Source organism: Eurytemora carolleeae, unplaced genomic scaffold, assembly GCF_000591075.1.
Source record: "Eurytemora carolleeae unplaced genomic scaffold, Eaff_2.0 scaffold948, whole genome shotgun sequence".
NCBI lineage: Eukaryota > Metazoa > Arthropoda > Copepoda > Calanoida > Temoridae > Eurytemora > Eurytemora carolleeae.
The window spans coordinates 90017-112234 of NW_019396850.1; the positions used below are offsets into that span (position 1 = coordinate 90017).

Consider the following 22218-nt stretch of genomic DNA (forward strand, 5'->3'; position numbering starts at 1 on the left):
GATATGTTTAAACAGAAAGATCTCTCTACTCGATAAACACTCCAAAGGTTTCAAGGGTACAGTTGTGAATCAGACATTGCCCTCTTTGTATGGAGGGTCACTTAAATTACGCTTACAGTCCCTTTAAGTTTCAAAAACGGGATTTAAAGATTGCTATTGGGACTTAAAGTTTCAGGTGGGGCACAGTATTTAAACATACAATATACAATATACAATATACAATATACAATATACATTATACAATATACATATATACATTATACAATATACAATATACATATTCCAGTGTAGTGTATAAAATATGAGATATAAAAGGTTTGAATAATGTAGATATATACATTTCCTGACGTGATAGGAATAAATAGTGTTCAATCATGTATCAGATAATATATAGTAAATGTGCTTAGGATCCGGATCCGGATCCGTTGGATCCGCAAGATTTTGGCTTCCTGGATCCGGATCCGCAAAAATATCCGGATCCAAGGGGTAAAACTTCAACCAAAAACTGCAAAAAAAAACCTTTTTACTCCTAAAACCCAAATCTGAACTTTTGAAAAAAAGAGATTATAAAAATTTCCTCATTTCTGAATAGTTCATCAAGCTTTAGGATAAAAATAAGCGAAAATTTGAAAATTATTTTTTGTTAGAAAAATTCAGTATATCTTAATAAAAAGGCCTGGATCCATTTTTTTCCAGTGCGGATCCAGGATCTGGATCCGGATTCGCATCAAAATTAAATGGATCCTAAGCACTGGAAATGTATCCGATAATATATAGGAAATGAATCAGACAATATATAAAACATGTATCAGATAATATATAAAACATGTATTAGATAATATATAAAACATGTATTAGATAATATATAGGAAATGTATCAGATAATACATAGGAAATGTATCAGATAATACATAGGAAATGTATCAGATAATATATAGGAAATGTATCCGATAATATATAGAAAATGTATCAGATAATATATAGAAAATGTATCAGATAATATATAAAACATGTATCAGATGATAAGGAGGGATGTTAATGTAATGGGGTGATGAAGCTAGTAGGCCCCCTATTGGTGTCTATGGTTTGCACATGAAAGAATAAGAAATTCTGAATATTTGGCGATTTTCCAAGTTTTCATGTTCATTGTTCACTTTTCATATATACACATAGTTCGTACAAATATATATAGTTCATTCATAGTTCAAATTTCATACAAATTTCATTTAAAAATATAGAGTGCATACAAATACTTACGGGTATAGGCATAAATATAGAGTGCATACAAATATTTATAGGTATAGGTATAAATATAAGAGTTCATACAAATATTTATTCTCGTACCTATTTAATCAAATTAATCTATTCTCGTCCCTACTTCATCAAATTATTATTCTCGTACCTACTTAATTAAATTAATCTATTCTCGTCCCTACTTCATCAAATTAGTATTCTCGTACCTACTTCATCAAATTATTCTATTTTCGTCCCTACTTCATCAAATTAGTATTCTCATACCTACTTCATCAAACTATTATTCTCGTACCTACTTCATCCAATTATTATTCTTGTACCTACTTCATCAAATTAATCTATTCTCGTCCCTACTTCATCAAATTATTATTCTAGTACCTACTTAATCAAATTAATCTATTCTCGTCCGTACTTCATCAACTTATTATATTCTCGTACCTACTTCATCAAATTATTATTCTCGTCCCTACTTCATCAAATTATTATATTCTCATAGTTACTTCATCAAATTATTATTCTCGTACCTCCTTTATCAAATTATTATTCTCGTACCTACTTCATCAAATTATTATTCTCGTCCCTACTTCATCAAATTATTATATTCTCATAGTTACTTCATCAAATTATCATTCTCGTACCTCCTTTATCAAATTATTATTCTCGTGCCTCCTTCATCAAATTTTTATATTCTCGTACCTGGNCATATCTCCCTCTCCCACCCCACCCCATCCCAATAAGCTCTTTCTTATACCTTCTTAGCCCACATATCTGCTTACAATCCTTGCAGTGGTGGAATAAATAAATAGAGAAAGGGGGGGGGAGTGGAAATATAATATTTTAAGTACCATTTGCTTAAATTTTTTATACCGTTTTATTTTGTACTCTACCTAAACTAACTAACCATGTGAATCATTGGTGTAAATACCAAGAGTTTTAAACCTTTTTGCGCATTCAACCAAATTCAAAGTAAGTGTCTAAACCATGTTTTGTCCCATGTTTTGTATGGCTAATAAGAAGCTATTGTCATAAGAAGTTGCCCAAATGTGGGTATGGAAAAAACTGTGGGTTAAGTTGACTTAAAAGGTTAGGTAGGAATAGGTTGAACAGAGAGCGGGGGGCGTATTTAAGTAATAAATAAAGCTTTGCAATCAATTAATAATAACTATTCTTTACTGAAAATAAACGGAAATTAAAAGTACATCCTTAATTATCAAAAATACGTAACTTCAACTGATCCTCCATTTATAGAGCTAGATACCTGAATCAAATACTATTCAATATTGGTTTTTATTTCTGAAAAATTATGGACATGCTATCATTAATTGGAGGGTTACTTGAAATTATACCAACAGAGCTGAAAACTTTAGAATGGTGGATATGGAGATCAATGCTTGATATCCTGGTTTTACAAAACCCGAGATTAGGTCAATACACATTCGATATCCAAGAAAGAAGTTTAAAATTCAACCAATCAGCGTGGCATGTTTAATAAGCTCTTTAACTTTTGAAAAACCGGTTTTTAATTTTTGTGCATTTCTGTATCAATTGAACTAATGATTGATTAAACACATGTAAGTTATAGGTTAATGTTTATAGAAACTAACGTTCAAATTTACTAAAGTTCACAAATGTTAAAGTGTTTTTTTGTTAAGTTCATATAAACATGATTTAATTTATATTGGTTAAAATGCTCTTAAAGCCGGCTTGTGAACAGCTGACTTAAATAGTTCATTCGGTATAGTCCAATCGATATAGCATCTTATCTAAAATTGTTATCAAACGCGACATTTATACATTATCCAAAAGAGAGGATTAAGAAGAAAATCATAAGTGCGTACATTGGATACTCAGATTAAGGGTTCGGGATTAAGGATATTCATTCTAAAGTTTTCAGCGCAGACCATTTAACTTGTAACACAAGGAATTTGAAATAACAATGAACATTAAAATGTTTAAAAGTCATCAAAATTATTCTAGCCTTAGATGTGCTGTACGGCTTCCACAGATACTACATCTAAGATTTCCTTTCATATTTTATTTATTCTCATTAAGTTCTTAATTAGTTCTTTTTTCATTGAATAACATTGAAAATATATTTTATTTTGCAGATATCTTTTTTTTACCAGATGATATTTTTGTATGTAAAGCAATTGGTCGTAATTTTATTAAACTATTTTGCTTGTCCTTGTATGGATATTCATATAAAGAAATCTTTTATCTTTATGTATTTTTTGGAATCAAAAAACGGATAAGAAAATATGTAAAAATATAATATTTCCGGCAGGAGTTGTAGCTAAGCATGAGTTGAAGAAGGGGCAATGAAGATAAAGATAAGAATGAAGAAAGGGAAAGGAAAGTATAACTGTGGTTGAAGAAGGTCTATGAAGATGAAGATAAGAATGAAGAAAGGGAAAGGAAAGTATAACTGTGGTTGAAGAAGGTCTATGAAGATGAAGATAAGAATGAAGAAAGGGAAAGGAAAGTATAACTGTGGTTGAAGAAGGTCTATGAAGATGAAGATAAGAATGAAGAAAGGGAAAGGAAAGTATAACTGTGGTTGAAGAAGGTCTATGAAGATGAAGATAAGAATGAAGAAAGGGAAAGGAAAGTATAACTGTGGTTGAAGAAGGTCTATGAAGATGAAGATAAGAATGAAGAAAGGGAAAGGAAAGTATAACTGTGGTTGAAGAAGGTCTATGAAGATGAAGATAAGAATGAAGAAAGGGAAAGGAAAGTATAACTGTGGTTGAAGAAGGTCTATGAAGATGAAGATAAGAATGAAGAAAGGGAAAGGAAAGTATAACTGTGGTTGAAGAAGGTCTATGAAGATGAAGATAAGAATGAAGAAAGGGAAAGGAAAGTATAACTGTGGTTGAAGAAGGTCTATGAAGATGAAGATAAGAATGAAGAAAGGGAAAGGAAAGTATAACTGTGGTTGAAGAAGGTCTATGAAGATGAAGATAAGAATGAAGAAAGGGAAAGGAAAGTATAACTGTGGTTGAAGAAGGTCTATGAAGATGAAGATAAGAATGAAGAAAGGGAAAGGAAAGTATAACTGTGGTTGAAGAAGGTCTATGAAGATGAAGATAAGAATGAAGAAAGGGAAAGGAAAGTATAACTGTGGTTGAAGAAGGTCTATGAAGATGAAGATAAGAATGAAGAAAGGGAAAGGAAAGTATAACTGTGGTTGAAGAAGGTCTATGAAGATGAAGATAAGAATGAAGAAAGGGAAAGGAAAGTATAACTGTGGTTGAAGAAGGTCTATGAAGATGAAGATAAGAATGAAGAAAGGGAAAGGAAAGTATAACTGTGGTTGAAGAAGGTCTATGAAGATGAAGATAAGAATGAAGAAAGGGAAAGGAAAGTATAACTGTGGTTGAAGAAGGTCTATGAAGATGAAGATNGTCCCCTTAATACAGTCCCTTTAATATAGTCCCTTTAATACAGTCCCTTTAATACATTCCCTTTAATATTGTCCCTTTAATATTGTCCCTTTAATACAGTCCCTTTAATATTGTCCCTTTAATATAGTCCCTTTAATATAGTCCCTTTAATATTGACCCTTTAATACAGTCCCTTTAATACAGTCCCTTTAATAAAGTCCCTTTAATATAGTCCCTTTAATACAGTCCCTTTAATATAGTCCCTTTAATATAGTCCCTTTAATACAGTCCCTTTAATATTGTCCCTTTAATATAGTACCTTTAATATAGTCCCTTTAATACAGTCCCTTTGATATAGTCCCTTTAATACAGTCCCTTTAATACATTCCCTTTAATATAGTCCCTTTAATATAGTTCCTTTAATACAGTCCCTTTAATATTGTCCCTTTAATATAGTCCCTTTAATATAGTCCCTTTAATATAGTCCCTTTAATATAGACCCTTTAATACAGTCCCTTTAATACAGTCCCTTTAATATAGTCCCTTTAATACAGTCCCTTTAATACAGTCCCTTTAATATAGTCCCTTTAATACAGTCCCTTTAATATTGTCCCTTTAATATAGTCCCTTTAATATAGTCGCTTTCATACAGTCCCTTTAATATAGTCCCTTTAATATAGTCCCTTCAACACGGCAATGTTTGGGGAATTGTTAAGTTACCAGGGTTCAATAAAAATGTAACTGTCATGATGCATGTTTCTAAATAAAACCCATGTTAATGAAAATAAATGTAAATTCCTAATTCAATTATTCATCTGGAGATTAGAGAACCTAAAATGGGAAAACCATTTTTTTTCTTCTTCGTTTTGTTGAAATAAATATTATTATGATAACTCTGGACCTCTGTCCCTCTATACACTTACTCAAATATATGATAACTCTGGACCTCTATACACTTACTCAAATATATGATAACTCTGGAACTCTATACACTTACTCAAATATATGATAACTCTGGACCTCCTATAGATACACTTACACAAATATATGATAACTCTGGACCTCCTATATATACACTTACACAAATATATGATAACTCTGGACCTTCTATATATACACTTACTCAAATATATGATAACTCTGGACAGCTCTATACACTTACTCAAATATATGATAACTCTAGACCTCTATACACTTACTCAAATATATGATAACTCTGGACCTCCTATATATACACTTACACAAATACATGATAACTCTGGACCTCCTAAATATACACTTACTCAAATATATGATAACTCTGGACCTCCTAAATATACACTTACTCAAATATATGATAACTCTGGACAGCTCTATACACTTACTCAAATATATGATAACTCTGGACCTCTATACACTTACTCAAATATATGATAACTCGGGACCTCCTATATATACACTTACACAAATATATGATAACTCGGGACCTCCTATATATACACTTACACAAATATATGAGTACTAAATTAATTTGTTTCCTCTTCGATATCCCAGGGTAATAGTAGTAATAGCCTGCAAGGATAACTGAAATGAAGCATTTATAATAATATAAATCTTTAAATTAAAAGCATCAACATTGGATATCGAGATCAAGTTTAAAATCAACGATATCCCATCAGATTTTATGATTATGTATTTACACGTTAGATGTTACATAACCTAAACAAATATGTTACATAACCTAAACAAATATGTTTGTGCTTTTATCTAGAGATAGGATTTTTAATCAGACCTTTTCCAAGTGATGAAAATCCTCGACATTTTATAATTAGTGTTTAACAAAGAAATTAAGATATAATAACGGAGGTCCGAAATGTGTTTGTGTGGGGGGAAGGCTATTGAAATAGGGGATACTAAACGATTGAACGATATATTACATTAAGTAATCAAAAAAAGTCATTTTAACTGTTTCTAACAAATTGAAAAAAGTTTTATAGCTTAAGTGTCAAAAATGCAACAGAAAACAAAAAAACAGGGGGTGCTACCCAAGCCTGGTTAGTGGTTAGGGTTAAAACTTTTTGAGCAAATACTTAGTAATACTTGAAAAACTTGATTAAATCTATCTGTATTCACACCTGTTAAACATAAAACTGAAAATCTATAAAAATCAGATGGTTCGAATTCATTTTATTAAAATTATGTTATATTTTTCAAACATAAGTTGTAGTATCATCGTGCAGATTTTTAAACAAAAATAATTTAAGAAAAATAGAATAAGAATTGTGAACATGTATTTTGATTATTTCATATATTTGGTTAATAGATATATAATCTTGAACTTTTATGATTTTTATATACCCTCTCCCCCTCCCGGTACCCCTGTGTGTAAAGCCATGAAATGCGCCCCTGTACGCACAAACCCAACCTCGCGTAAAACCTGTTTAAGATTTGTCAATGATGGGGGCTGACAGGGATTCCTTCGAACGCGGGGGCGTACATTTTGCGTCACCCCCTTTTCTATATTTGGAGGCCCCCCGGCTCCAACGTCATATTATACCATCGGAAGAAAGCTATAGAGAAAGGAGGACTTTAGTTTAGTCTACAGTTGAGAGTAAAATACAGAGATATACACAACACTGCCCTAATCCTGTGTTGGAAGTACTCTGTGTTGTGTGCGTGTGTAAAGTGCCGTGTGTGAGTCACAGCTTAGATAAGAGAATACATACACAGAACAGAATCTAGTCATCTAGTGAGACTGAGCTCTAGTGTGAGCTATATACCGCTCAGCTGTGTGAGCCAACAAACCGTTCAGTTTTAGTTCTGCAGCTCATACCATCGTCGTAACAACAACACAAACATGTTTTTGTGACGCCAAACCGTGAGAATTTGTGATTCGTGCATTTTATAGCTTATAAGCTTAATTATGTGAAACAGAAATGCGCCAAGTTTAAGTTAGACTCGTTTGATTTAAAAACAGCTCGAACCATGACGAGCATTGAAATAAAAACGATGCAGAAATCGAATACCTTTTCAAGCCTCGCCAGCGGCGGGCAGCGGCTTGGAACTTGGTTTGATCGGCGGGCAAGAAAAATTTCCATGAAATGCTCAAAATCCATTACATTAGGTATGTACTAGTATTAATATTTGTACATTTTTAGTTTACATGGGCCCCAATTCAATGTAGAATTTGAATTAAGCAATTTATAAAATCTTATAATTATAAATTGCAATTTTTTTACTCTACATATTAGCTGTTGTATCCTATCAATTTTGAACATGACCAAATTAGTATTTATTTAGGATTATTTAGGTAAAGGTTAGGTTAAAACACTTTTCGGGCCGAGCGCTGCGGCTATGACAGGCTAAGGAGCCGAGCGCTGGGTCACGGGTTAGGTTAAGTTAAGACATTTTCTGTAAGATCCATGACCCCTCGTTTATTTTGTTTACCCCCTGGCCCCACACCCTTGTTATAAATAACATATTAACACCTAATCAGGTCTGATACATATTGCCGTAGGCCTATCCCTACATAGCTATAGACCAAGAAAATTAGTTTGATAAGGAAGTATTTATATAACTAGACCTTTTTCAGACCTAACATCCTGCTTTATTCCAAGTTTTAGCTGATTCCTTTGAGTTTATTTTCTTGGCTAAGGTATCACTCATAACCAATCTAGGCATGTACGCCTGTATTTTCACTGCCTGCCTGCAAATTAAGGCCTATTTTCGGTCCAAACCAATCTAGGCCCGGCACGATTTTAGTCATTGATCCTAGCACTTTAATCTACTTGCATATATTCTAATTTATTTTTGCCCATGCCATATCATGATTTTTATATTTGTTTGCGCTTCTATATTGTACTAGCTTTGGAACCTAGCGCTATCCAGTTTACTTATAGTAACTTCCGCCGTTAACCCGTAGTTTCCCAAGTTCTCCAATCTAAATTAGAGGCAAATCGGTAACATAGAAACCACAAATACAGAGAGTAATTTCATTTAACGAGTTTGACGATATCGTCTCCGGTTAGACATTGATAGTTTATGAGCTTGTGTCCGTATTGACATTGATAGTTTATGAGCTTGTGTCCGTATTGACATTGATAGTTTATGAGCTTGTGTCCATATTGTATTTCTATTACGGTGGAGGGGGGCTGAAAATGTTTATATCTGTTAACACTCAAATATTTTCTATTTTCAAAGCTATCCTTGAAGGTCTAGGTTTTATGCTTTATTTGTTTAACTTGTTTATATTATAATAAATTCTAAACTGAAAACAAACAATATTAACTAATTAAACTAAATCCGTCAAATTTAAACATAATGTATGTTACTCTGAAAAAAAATCAACTTAAACTTTATTGTTGTCTCAAATTTTGAATAAAACAAAACCAATAAAAATAAGATTTTACGACGAATATTTACTGCTTAAATTCTCTCAATGAACGTATTCAGGACTAAAGTGTAAAAGTAAATTGTATCTTTTTAATATAAACATTGAACAAGGACCTCTTTCTTACCCCTTTAAACATTGAAATACCTTTAAAAGGTCGCAGCGAACTGTAAAAAATGTTCAAGCTCGCTAAAATGATCTAATGTTCAAGCTCGCTAAAATGATCTAATGTTCTAGCTCGCTAAAAAGATCTAATGTTCTAGCTCGCTAAAAAGATCTAATGTTCTAGCTCGCTAAAAAGATCTAATGTTCAAGCTAGCTAAAAAGATCTAATGTTCTAGCTCGCTAAAAAGATCTAATGTTCAAGCTCGCTAAAAAGATCTAATGTTCAAGCTCTAAAAAGATCTAATGTTCTAGCTCGCTAAAAAGATCTAATGTTCAAGCTCCTAAAAAGATCTAATGTTCAAGCTCGCTAAAAAGATCTAATGTTCAAGTTCGCTAAAAAAAATCTAATGTTTAAGCTCGCTAAAAAGATCTAATGTTCTAGCTCGCTAAAAGGATCTAATGTTTAAGCTAGCTAAAAAGATCTAATGCTCTAGCTCGCTAAAAAGATCTAATGTTTAAGCTAGCTAAAAAGATCTAATGCTCTAGCTCGCTAAAAAGATCTAATGTTTAAGCTAGCTAAAAAGATCCAATGGCGCAAAAAGGTACAAGTTCATCAGTATTTAAATAATTATAAATTTTTACAACTTGAAAAATAATTGATAGAAATATGGTCCCCCCCCCCCCTCGTTTATTTTGTTTACCCCCTGGCCCCACACCCTTGTTATAAATAACATATTAACACCTAATCAGGTCTGATACATATTGCCGTAGGCCTATCCCTACATAGCTATAGACCAAGAAAATTAGTTTGATAAGGAAGTATTTATATAACTAGACCTTTTTCAGACCTAACATCCTGCTTTATTCCAAGTTTTAGCTGATTCCTTTGAGTTTATTTTCTTGGCTAAGGTATCACTCATAACCAATCTAGGCATGTACGCCTGTATTTTCACTGCCTGCCTGCAAATTAAGGCCTATTTTCGGTCCAAACCAATCTAGGCCCGGCACGATTTTAGTCATTGATCCTAGCACTTTAATCTACTTGCATATATTCTAATTTATTTTTGCCCATGCCATATCATGATTTTTATATTTGTTTGCGCTTCTATATTGTACTAGCTTTGGAACCTAGCGCTATCCAGTTTACTTATAGTAACTTCCGCCGTTAACCCGTAGTTTCCCAAGTTCTCCAATCTAAATTAGAGGCAAATCGGTAACATAGAAACCACAAATACAGAGAGTAATTTCATTTAACGAGTTTGACGATATCGTCTCCGGTTAGACATTGATAGTTTATGAGCTTGTGTCCGTATTGATATTGATAGTTTATGAGCTTGGGTCTGTATTGACATTGATAGTTTATGAGCTTATGTTTGTATTGATATTGATAGCTAACGTGTATTTAGGGCATTTAATACAGGACAACTGAACAAACTACTTTAAATATAAAAATAACAATTTGTAATAATTTTGCATTGCTAACATCTCTTTGAAAAATTCATTGGTCTCAGTTTTTAGAAATTTTAGAATTAACATCTAATTTACCTCTTTAAACCTCTTTAAACCTCTTTAAACCTCTTTAAACCTCTTTAAACCTCTTTAAACCTCTTTAAACCTCTTTAAACCTCTTTAAACCTCTTTAAACCTCTTTAAACCTCTTAAAACCTCTCTAAACCTCTTTAATCCTCTTTAAACCTCTTTAAACCTCTTTAAACCTCTTTAAACCTCTTTAAACCTCTTTAAACCTCTTTAAACCTCTTTAAACCTCTTTAAACCTCTTTAAACCGATTTAAACTTTAAGGTTGTACATCCAAAAAATTCAGAGCAAAATAACACGTAAAGTCATTCTTTAACTATTCTAAAAAATCTGTAAATTTTCCGAAATTCACCAATTTTGTGCCGAAATATGTGAAAATTTAAAACGGATTATAAAAAATTAAGAAATATAAACGAGATAAGGAATTCTTTAAACATCTTTTCTCAAGTCTTTCACTTCAGAATAATGACGTAAACTTCCAGTTTCTAGATAAATGCAGTTAAAACTCCATAGTTCCAAATATTCTCCGCCATTTATAAATTTGAAATCAACTTCTTCTAAATAATAAATGTGGGTGGGAAGAGCTGAAAGGTTTGCGTTAATTCAAAGAATTCTAGATTAAACAATTCGTGAGTCGGCAATTATTCAATTTACTGTTGGAAAACGCGCAAGAAATCAATGCTTGAAACTTCACAAAAAAAAGACAAAAAATGCGGAAAATTGCTCATGATGCAATATTGGGCTTCATTTGTTTGCAAATTCAAGTTTTCTGAGCTAGAGAGGGGGGGGGGGTGATGATCACCTTTGAAGAAAATGGTTAGTCATGACTTACATTTGATATTTTTTTCCTTATTTTTATTTTTCTCTCTCCTCCGAATTCCCCCAAATATAGTCTGGGCCTTGTCAAAACAATGTCTGTTTATATAGAGCAAGCTGTGTACAATGTTTATACCTATTGAGAGTATTATGAAAAATAAAAAATAATTTCAAATTGAAGAAATGGTATTTGTCAGAAGTTTCTAGTTTTGTAATCCTTTATATTCAATTAGCCCTGTGTTTAATATAATATTTGATTTGATTAGTTTAGATTGGTTACCTAATCTATATTTAATCACGTTCTAGGAGACATAAAAGATAATTTGTATTAATCACATCTTACATGTATGTATCTTAGCACTAAACTCTTTTCTTTTTCAACACTCAATCTTTATTTTAATAATTTGTCTTCTTTTTTGACCTTATTTTTTCATTTCAATATTTTCTAAGATAGCTTACAGGAAATATATAGATATATTCCTGTAACAGTATGCAGGAAATATATATATGTATTCCTGTAACAGTATCCAGGAAATATATAAATATATTCCTGTAACAGTATCCGGGAAATATATATATATATTCCTGTAACAGTATCCGGGAAATAGATATATATATATTCCTGTAACAGTATCCAGGAAATATAAATATTCCTTTAACAAGTTCTGCAAACCCAGTGTTAGTTTCAAAGCAATGTGCGAAAATCTATCAAGCCTTGCAGTGCTGTCATACCACATTTTTAGAAAACGAAAAACACTAGAATGGGACCAAGAAACTCCATTTCTAAAAACCATCTCTGAAAAACTAAACTATACTCATGCTAAAAGTCTTGTATTGCACCTGTTTTTGGCAAAATGCTGTCAATCATAAAATGTGATATCGAGAGAAAAGAGTATTAGTATTAATTGTAAACTTTTATATTGTTTAATGTAATTTTGCTTTACACAAATATAAATGATGAATATAAGTAAATTTGTATATTCCTGTAACAGTATCTAGGAAAGGTTTATATTACAGATTCAAGGTTAAAGGTTTATATTTCAGATTCAAGATTAAAGGTTTATATTTCAGATTCAAGATTAAATGTCTATATTTCAGATTCAAGATAAAAGGTTTATATTTCAGATTCAAGATTAAAGGTTTATATTTCAGATTCAAGATAAAAGGTTTATATTACAGATTCAAGATTAAAGGTCTATATTTCAGATTCAAGATTAAAGGTCTATATTTCAGATTCAAGATTAAAGGTTTATATTTCAGCTTCAGTTTATATTTCAGATTCAAGATTAAAGGTCTATATTTCAGATTCAAGATTAAAGGTTTATATTTCAGCTTCAGTTTATATTTCAGATTCAAGATTATAGGTTTATATTTCAGATTCAAGATAAAAGGTTTATATTTCAGATTCAAGATTAAAGGTTTATATTTCAGATTCAAGATTAAAGGTTTATATTTCAGATTCAAGATTAAAGGTTTATATTTTGTTTAATTTGTTTTTAATACTGTTATTCACTATCAAAGCAAGATGTGGAAAATGAAAGAAAATCTTAGAAAAAGTAAGAAAATAGAATTAGATTTAGACGAAAATGAAAAAAATATAGTTTTAGGTCGGAAAAGTAACAAATCGAACATTTCCGTAATTCATTTTTCATATTTATCTATAGTTCTCTAATATTTTTTTAACAGAAGTTTGCAGGGGGGGGTGCACAATATACACCTTGATATTCTTTATGACATTTCATTGAAATGGAGAGAAGAAGAGGAGGGGGGGGGGGTGCTTACTACCCCTCCCCCATCCTCATCTACCTTTAACTTGAAAACATATGGCTTCTGTCAACATTGACATATTTTTAAGGGATTCACAACTTTTAAATTATCTGACTCAACTTTGGGGCTAGACCATCTTGTCCTCTACTTTATCTCTCCTATTCTGTTCTTGTTCTTTACAACGTTAGTCTTTCTTGCTTTGCCTTGGTAATTTATGTAACGTTTGTTTCTTTCTTATTATTATTATTAGTAGTAGATAGTAGATTGTAGATAGTAGATATATCTCTTTTCCATATCGCTTTTCCGTATCTCTTTTCCATATCTCTTTTCCATATCTTTTTTCTACATCTCTTTTCCATATTTCTTTTCCATATCTCTTTTTCGTATCTCTTTTCATATCTCCTTTTCTATATCTCTTTTCTATATCTCTTTTCTATATCTCTTTTCCATATCTCTTTTCTATATTTCTTTTCCACATTGCTTTTCTATATCTCTTTCCTATATCTGTTTTTATTTTCGATATATCTTCTGGACCTTTTCTTTTCCCCTACTATGTTTTTATAATGCATGTGTTATGCAAGATAAATATTTTTTTCGTCATTTTTTCTGATATATTATATATTAATATTTAAATCTATATAATAAAACAAGACATTCGTTTATATATATATGTTGCGTAAAGCAGGCCAAACGGCTGGGCCGATTGGTTTGATTTTTTTTGTGGACACTCATGGGTAGCCGGGGGTGTATAGGCTAAAAATAATTAGATTTTTTTTCCCAACAATTTTTTTATTTGAATTTTTTTTCCACGGGCAATCCCGGGCCCTTCAGCTAGTTTATTATATAATTATATGTAAGTATAAGAGCACTAAGTAGTGAGGTTGTAATGTGTTAAACAGATATAATTACAAACTAACAAAGCATACAATATCTCAAAGCACTCAAGAATACAAGAAAACCAGAACTCAAGAATTCTAGAATTCAAGAACACAACACAAAAGAACACAAAAACACAATACAAGAGAATACAATATGATAAACACAATACAAAAGAACACAACACAAAAGAACACAACACAAAAACACAATATAAAAGAACACAACAAAAGAGAACACAATACAAAAGAACACATTAGAACAACCCACAAAAGAACACACTTCCAAATAACAAATCATAAAATAACCAAACACAAAAAAAACTACAAAAGAACACAGCTCAAAGAACGGATCAAAATAAACACCGTACAAAAAACAGAACTCAAAAAAACCAGCAAGCAAAAATGGTAGAAAAGAAAAACACAACAAACTAACAAGACAAAAAAAATATTCTGGTAAAACAAATCACTAAAAAAAGCATCATATTTTTAAAAGGAAAATGGATTTGCAGTAAACTTAATTTTGAGTAAAATTACAAAATTCCCCATTTTAATTTTTCAATGTTCATACCGTAACACATGTGTGTGTTGACGGAGTAAGGGGGGAGGGGTTGAAGGAAGAATGGGGAGTAGGGATGTCAATTTAGGGTTTCTTCGAGAGAGAGATCATATTTCAGTTTTAGCTACAGGGTTTCAGTCGGTTACACTTTATTGGACTCCAGGGCAGTTTTTTTTACAGAAATTGCAGGGTTAAGGTTTTTAGGACTTTCTGGGTTTCAGTTTTTTGTTTTTAATGAGCACAGGGTTTCCTTTTTTTACAGTGTTTTAATTTTTTATGGTCTTAGTAGATTTTTTCTCTTTTTTTGGTGATCACATTTTACGAAAATTGGCATGACTGTTTAAAAACAACGGGATGTATTCAAATTGTATGTAAATTAAGACACTTGTTTTAATGCTTTTATATCCTATTTATTGTGACCTATAGGAACATACTTCGAATTTTTCTACTAATAACAAGGTGGGGTATGCATACGTTTACAGGATGGGGGGGGGGGGGGGTCTCGAACAGCTTATTAAAAATATATGCTTAATTGTTTAATTAAAAAATCATTATAATGAGAACACTTGTGTGTTCCAGTAGCCTATTTTTCCGGGTGTAACGGTATAATAAAAGCGTATCCGGGGGGGACCAAATACTTTTTTATAGATTATTTTTTGACATGCTTTCAATTATTAAGATAAAAAGGTTTCATCGTGATTCACGATTTTTTCTGAAATATTTTTTCACTTTTTTCATTATAAAGATCTGAAATTAATCTCTAATTTAAAAAAATGCGCAAATATTGAAGGACACAGCAGAGAAAAAGCTTGGTGATTAGCTGAGTTCTTTCGAATAGAAAATGGCGGTTTCCACGTGATCAACCAAAATTAAATGAATTCCTTGGAAAGATTTTTTAGAAAGAGGTTGGTTGGTTCTATTTAACAGATCCTCGATACATGACGTCAAGAAGAAATTTCATGGTTAAAAGTTGCAGCCTACGCACATTGTAAATATAAAAGAACTATTTTATAAATGGAACCAGTACTAACGTCGGACTGAGACAAACCTCGGACTAGTACAAACGTCGGACTAGTACAAACGTCGGACCAGTACAAACGTCAGACAGGTAGATTTATAATGAATAACGTCGGACTTTGGTTGAGTTTGAAAAAAAGACCATTGCTGTAAGAAATAAACTAAAAATTAATCACATATTGTGATAAAAATCAACTGAATAAAGTCTTGAATTAAACACCAGACCAAAAATCTATAAGATGAAACAGTTTGAGTTTGAAAGTATCAAAGGTTAATACCATTACCAGGTTGCAAAGATTTAGGGATGAGAATATTTGAGTTAGTGACAAAAACTCCGTAATTTTTGGTAGATTTGTATTAACCAGTGGATAAAAGGAAATATAACCTTTAAAAGAAAATCTTAAAATTTAAACAATTGTTTTTTTAGTCCGACGTTTGTACTGTCCGATGTTTGTACCAGTCCGATATTTTGTACTAGTCCGACGTTTGTCCTGGTCCGACGTTTGTACTGTCCGAAGTTTGTACCGTCCGACGTTTGTCCTGGTACCATTTTATAGATATATATAAATGAAAAATAGTTATCTAGATTTATATTTAGAAGCTATAATTTATCAATATAATTTCCGATGAAGGTTATTTGTTATTGCTTTTTATTAATTATGTTTTTCGTTACTTTTTTCCATAAATAATTCCAACGTGAATGTACTTAAAGTAATTTGATACTTTTTTTCTCATCATTAGAAAATATGACTAGAAAAAATTCCGCATAAAAAAGCAAAAGAAAAAAATTGTTTTTATGAAATTCCATTTTGCAAATACAAGTTAAATCTAGAAAATCTAAGAAAATGTTTCTTTTGATTTGATTGAAATGTAAAGTTACTCTAATCAATATTGTGGAAGATTTTTGTTTATCTTGAAAGATGTTTAACTAAAAGCTGTCCAGTGCCAGAAAATTATTTTTTTATTAGAAGAACATGGAAGTGTCCTTTATCCGACTGGACATGAAGTGGGTCAAGTTGTTCTAGGTCTTCATGAGGATCCTCTAACATGTTGTTATGAGATTTCTTTTCAGAAACTTGATTTAGGATAGTCGAGGTTTGTCGTCCTCAAACTTTTTACCAAAAGTATCCCACATATTTTAGACTAGAAGCTGGTCAAGGCTGTTGGCTTTTCTTATACCAGAAGTGTTTTTTATCTTTCAGCAGCCTCCGCGTTCTGAGAACTCCGTCCTGCTGAAAGATCAACTAGAACAGGTTCAAGGTTAAATTTTGAACCTCTGAATGCACTTTTTTTTCTATATTTTTAAACATTTGTCTCCAGGATGTTAGTACAGTAATATTCTTGGTCAAAACTGTTTTCATGACGGACTATATGTAGGTCTGTGAGGCCATAAAAGATTATGCTCCAGACACACTTTCTAAGGTTTGAAATTTGGAACTGGAACATATTGAAACATTACACATAATTTTCTAGTCCTCTGAGTTTGGTGAAGTTATCTTTTGCAGAAACCAGACGACCCTCAACATGTTTTTGGACCATGAAATTTTATGGCAGTGATATCGCTAAAGTTCAAAATTTTTTCTCAAATTTACCTCCAAATCTTGTTCAGCCCCTTGTTTAAAAATGTAGAGACTAAATTTTGACCTCTAGGTTGCTGTGTTCAAAGTATGTTCAAATTTTCATAAGCCAAAAGTCATCGTTCAACCCGCCAACGTTTTTGATCCATCCTACACATCCACTGTCTGTGAAGCAAAAATACACTTTTACTCATACAGTGGAGAGTAAAACAAATATTTTGCCTCCTTCATCATACAAAGTGTACTGTTGTGAATCGAAAATGCACTGTAAGAAAAACATTTTGACGTAAGCGTGTCAAATAAAAAAGTTTTCTGACATCTAACTTTTCTTTGATATTTCTATAAATCTTGGAGATTTTTTCTTATAGATAGAAAGTTAAAATTGTTTTAGATAGTTCTATTAACTTTTTAGTTATTCTTAAAACCTTTAAGATTGTTCGCAAAACTTTTTTATTGTTCTAAAAACTTTTTAGATTAGTCTATAGCAACTTTTTTGAATTTGAGCCGATTCTAATAGATTTTCGGCAATTTGCAATGCACTTGGTCCATTGCAATTGAACTAAAAAATATTTAGGTAGGAATTGCGACTCACGAAAACTCTGTTAGAATCGGCTCACATCAAGGAGTATTGAATATCAGGGAGATAGAAACATCAAGGAGTATTGAATATAAGGAAGATAGAAACATCAAGGAGTATTGAATAAAAGGGAGATAGAAACATCAAGGAGTATTGAATATAAGGGAGATAGAAACATTAAGGAGTATTGAATATAAGGGAGATAGAAACATCAAGGAGTATTGAATATAAGGGAGATAGAAACATCAAGGAGTAGTGAATAAAAGGGCGATAGAAACATCAAGGAGTATTGAATAAAAGGGAGATAGAAACATCAAGGAGTATTGAACAAAAGGGAGATAGAAACATCAAGGAGTAGTGAATAAAAGGGAGATAGAAACATCAAGGAGTATTGAATATAAGGGAGATAGAAACATCAAGGAGTATTGAACAAAAGGGAGATAGAAACATCAAGGAGTAGTGAATAAAAGGGAGATAGAAACATTAAGGAGTATTGAATAAAAGGGAGATAGAAACATCCAGGAGTATTGAATAAAAGGGAGATAGAAACCAATTTTTTATTATAAAAAAATATGCTTATATTGCTAATATTCTTGCATCGCAAAAAATTTATTTTTCACTGTTTAATGTATACAATAACTTATTCTGAATACATGTACGCGGTTAATCTGACCAGTACGGGTCGGATATTCCTTTAGACGGCCTGGGTTGCCCAAGATGGGGCTTCTTGCAGATCTCATCTCACATATCAAACATATCATACCAGACAAATATTTCTTATTGAAATGAAGTAGCGTGTGCAAAGCATGTATAATCATATGGAAGGGTGGGCCGGTTCGATTCTATCTCCTTTATATTCCATACTCCTTAGCTCACATTCAAACTTTTAAGCATATTTTTAGTTCAATAAAAAATGTTTTCCATGCACTCTCAAAAGCTTTTAGAATAACTAAAAACCAACAATCTAAAACATTTTCACGTTAGTCTAACTTTCTATTTATAAAAAAATATTTATAGAAATATAGAAAATAATGTTCGATGTAAGAAAACTTTTTGAAATGACACGCTCACGTCAAGATGGTTTATTTACAATGTGCCTCTTACTATATAGTGAGTCCTTCAAACTTATGTCTACACTCCCAGACCGACCTGTGTAAATGAAAATCAGTAAAAGCTGTCTATTGCATATTTAACGTATTACTTTTTATTTTTGGAGTTGTATGTTTCTTAAAATCACAAGTGTAACTTGCTAATAGTTCTTTTTTTGAAATAATTATAACCTTGACTTATATATTCTTTATTCCAGTTATTATCTCACTGTATTCATTATCTTTCCAAGTTAATTCGCTCATTTTACTTAGGATCCGTTTCCAAGGCCTAACTGGGAACTATTTAGAATACTTAGATGAGATAACGAAGTCGAAATTTAATCCTTTATTTGTGATTTTATATATTTTAATAATCATACTTACTCTCTACACTCTACTCTCTACACTCTACACTCTACACTCAACACTCTACACTCTACACACTACACTCTACACACTACACTCTACACTCTACACTTACTGAATAATGTTTACTACATAAGAGTTTGATTGAATCTTTCTCAAAATATAATAATACATGTCATAATATGATTGATGATTGAGAGGGGTAGAATTTGGAAAATATATTTACAGTATATTGGGTTAAACTTATATATATGAAAAGAGGGATATTTAAAAGCTTGAGATTGGAGAAGGAAAGATAAAAATAAGATTGAATTTAGGGGAAAAAATAATATTTGGTGATCTTAAATTGTATGCATTAAGATAATCTAATTTTTATCAAATCTTATCTTGTAATTTGATATCTCTAAACAACAGTTCTAAAAATCCTTATTAGCTGGAACTTAACATTCAATTAGACATTAAAACTTTTATTTGACATATTTTCATCAAATTACCCCCCCCCCCCCCCCNGGGGGTGAGCCTTGTAACTCTTTTCAGATTCAGATACTTTTTCTCCAAACTTAATTATTTTTCGGTTACGTAATTTTGCATTAGTTAAAAACCTTAAACTAGTGCCGTAATTTCAACCGACCCTCACGTCCGATTCACTAGCATGCTCTTTAAACCTTCTTTTTCATCTAGATAAGTGTTCAATTCTGACATTGTCCTTCTTTGCCTTTGATGCGTATGGCCGCTATTCACTATTATAAATTTAAGATATTTTTTTATTATTTTTGGTTGGATCAAGGTGTTAGGTAGTGGGATGGACATGTCCCTATTTAAAGTGAAAGTACGTCGGCAGACTAAAACAGCAATTAGGAATTATTTTGTTAAAAACTTTTTTATCCAGCATTTTCGCTTCCTTGAATTCGTTAAAGATCCAACTTTTTGTTTTATCTTTTTACTCTCATCTTTTCCTTTAATAGAGTTGATTGTGTTGATTGTGTGTTTAGAATTAATTAAAGTTTCTTATTTCAAGTCCAGGGTCGGAGGGTTTAACAGGGACACATTCATTGTTGTCGGCAAATTCAGGGCGCGTCATGCCACCCTGCAAAAAATATATAGATTTTATCATGAACACCATTTTATTCTGCAATCGTTGTTCCAATTAGATCCATTAAATCTCTATTTTTTTATTTTTTTAGAATTCATTTTTATTAATAATTTTTATTTTTAAGTAATTCAATATTGATAAGTTTAATTAGTAAGTTTAAATAATCTTCGGTTTAAGTCTATTTTTTTTAAAATTAATTTATTTCTGACCAGAATTTATTTTGGCATTTATGTAAAGATCTCCGACAAGGCAGAGTTGTTCAGCTCATAATTAATAATTAGTGTAGAGTCAAATATTCAAATATATGTGTTCTTAATAATCATTTCTGTTTCATTATGTTTTCTGTGTAAATAAATGTTTGGTGTGCAATATGCGAGTTGATTCGTTACCGTTAATTTCTATCAAGTTATTACATTTAAATTGTTAAAATAGATTTTCTGAATAAAGGTTGTTTTTTAATTCAATCGATTAATATTATAATATTTATGACTTGTATAAGACTCCCCCCCCCTCTCCTTAAAAAGTGGAGATTTATCAAATTGAATTTAATCAAATTCAAACAAACTTTGCGTTTCTTGCACATTTGTTTACACAATCCAATTCCAAATATTAATTAAACTGAATTATTTATTTAACATGTTTTTATTTAACACGGAAGAAAAAATGAAAATGAAATAAAAATTGCGGAGAAAGAGAGAGAGAGATATATTTGAGAAAGAGAGGTCAAAATATCAAAATTATAATTTTGATCAAAAAATTCAAGGAAATTTCTTTTCTAAGTTTGTAATTGGATTAGGAGAAGCTAGAATTTCATTAAAAGTTTCAATTAGTAAAAATTTTGTTAAGGTTGCCACAATATCTTCTGTTGAAGGAGTGCAAATTTTATGCGTCTTTAACTGATTTAAGTTCAGTGTTTTTGTAGCTGGTCTTCATCTGTACTTAAGCCGGAAGTGGAAGTTAAGTTGTTAAAACCTTCTCTATTTACGAGTTAGAAAGCCAAACTTACGTATTGAACTAACTGAATTTCGGAAAACCCAACTTAACCTTAGTTAGAAAGATTAAAATGTCGCCTCCTGTTGATGCTATTGCCTAGATCCTGGTGTTATCTTGTTGCCTTCTTGTTCAATGTCATGTTTGAAGATTTGAAGAGTACCCATTACCCTTGTCACATTGTTTACAAAAGTAGCGTACTGCAGATTGTAGGAGGAACGTAAACAAACAAAGTTTATGTGTTTGAGAGATATAAGGTTACCCACAAAGTATGAGGCTGTAAAGACGACCGATATATGACCTGTCTTGAATACAGTCTTATATTGATTTTTTAAATAATAAGACAGAGATTTAAACAAGTTTTCAGTTGCAGAAAATCATGAATATAAGGAAAAAGACAGTCAAACAGTCGTCTCTGAACTCTCATCCTTTGTAACCCTGTATGTAATCAGAGTTATGTTTGTGAGGTCTTTCCATAACTATAACTAAGTGTAGGCCCGCATGTTTTTTTAAACCAATGTTATTTTGTTCTTCCCAATGTGGGTCTTTATTGTTAGAGGACAATATTCCAGTTTTTAAGGATTTTCAAGGGGGGGATATTATTACAAAACCGCAAGAATATCTGGATTGATATTGTCATGGGATATCCAAATATTCATCAGAGACCCCCAATATTTATCAGAGACCCCGATATTTATCAGATACCCCCAATATTTATCAGAGACCCCCAATATTCATCAGATACCCCCAATATTTATCAGAGACCCCCAATATTCATCAGAGACCCCCAATATTTATCAGAGACCCCCAATATTCATCAGAGACCCCTAATATTCATCAGAGTC

General features: G+C 31.6%; 1 protein-coding gene across 2 annotated transcripts in view; it reads left to right on the forward strand.

Moving 5' to 3' along the window:
• Positions 1 to 22218, forward strand: part of LOC111709375 (cyclin-dependent kinase 17) — a 49038-nt gene that overhangs the window by 3495 nt on the left and 23325 nt on the right. The window contains exon 1 of one of the 2 annotated variants that reach the window (XM_023483029.1): positions 7197 to 7740. The exons of the other annotated variant lie outside the window; for it this stretch is intronic. Within the exon in view, the coding sequence (XP_023338797.1) occupies positions 7602 to 7740 (139 nt within the window). The 5' untranslated portion in view covers positions 7197 to 7601. Of the gene's footprint in view, positions 1 to 7196; positions 7741 to 22218 lie in introns of those variants that run through there. 2 annotated transcript variants of the gene reach the window in all.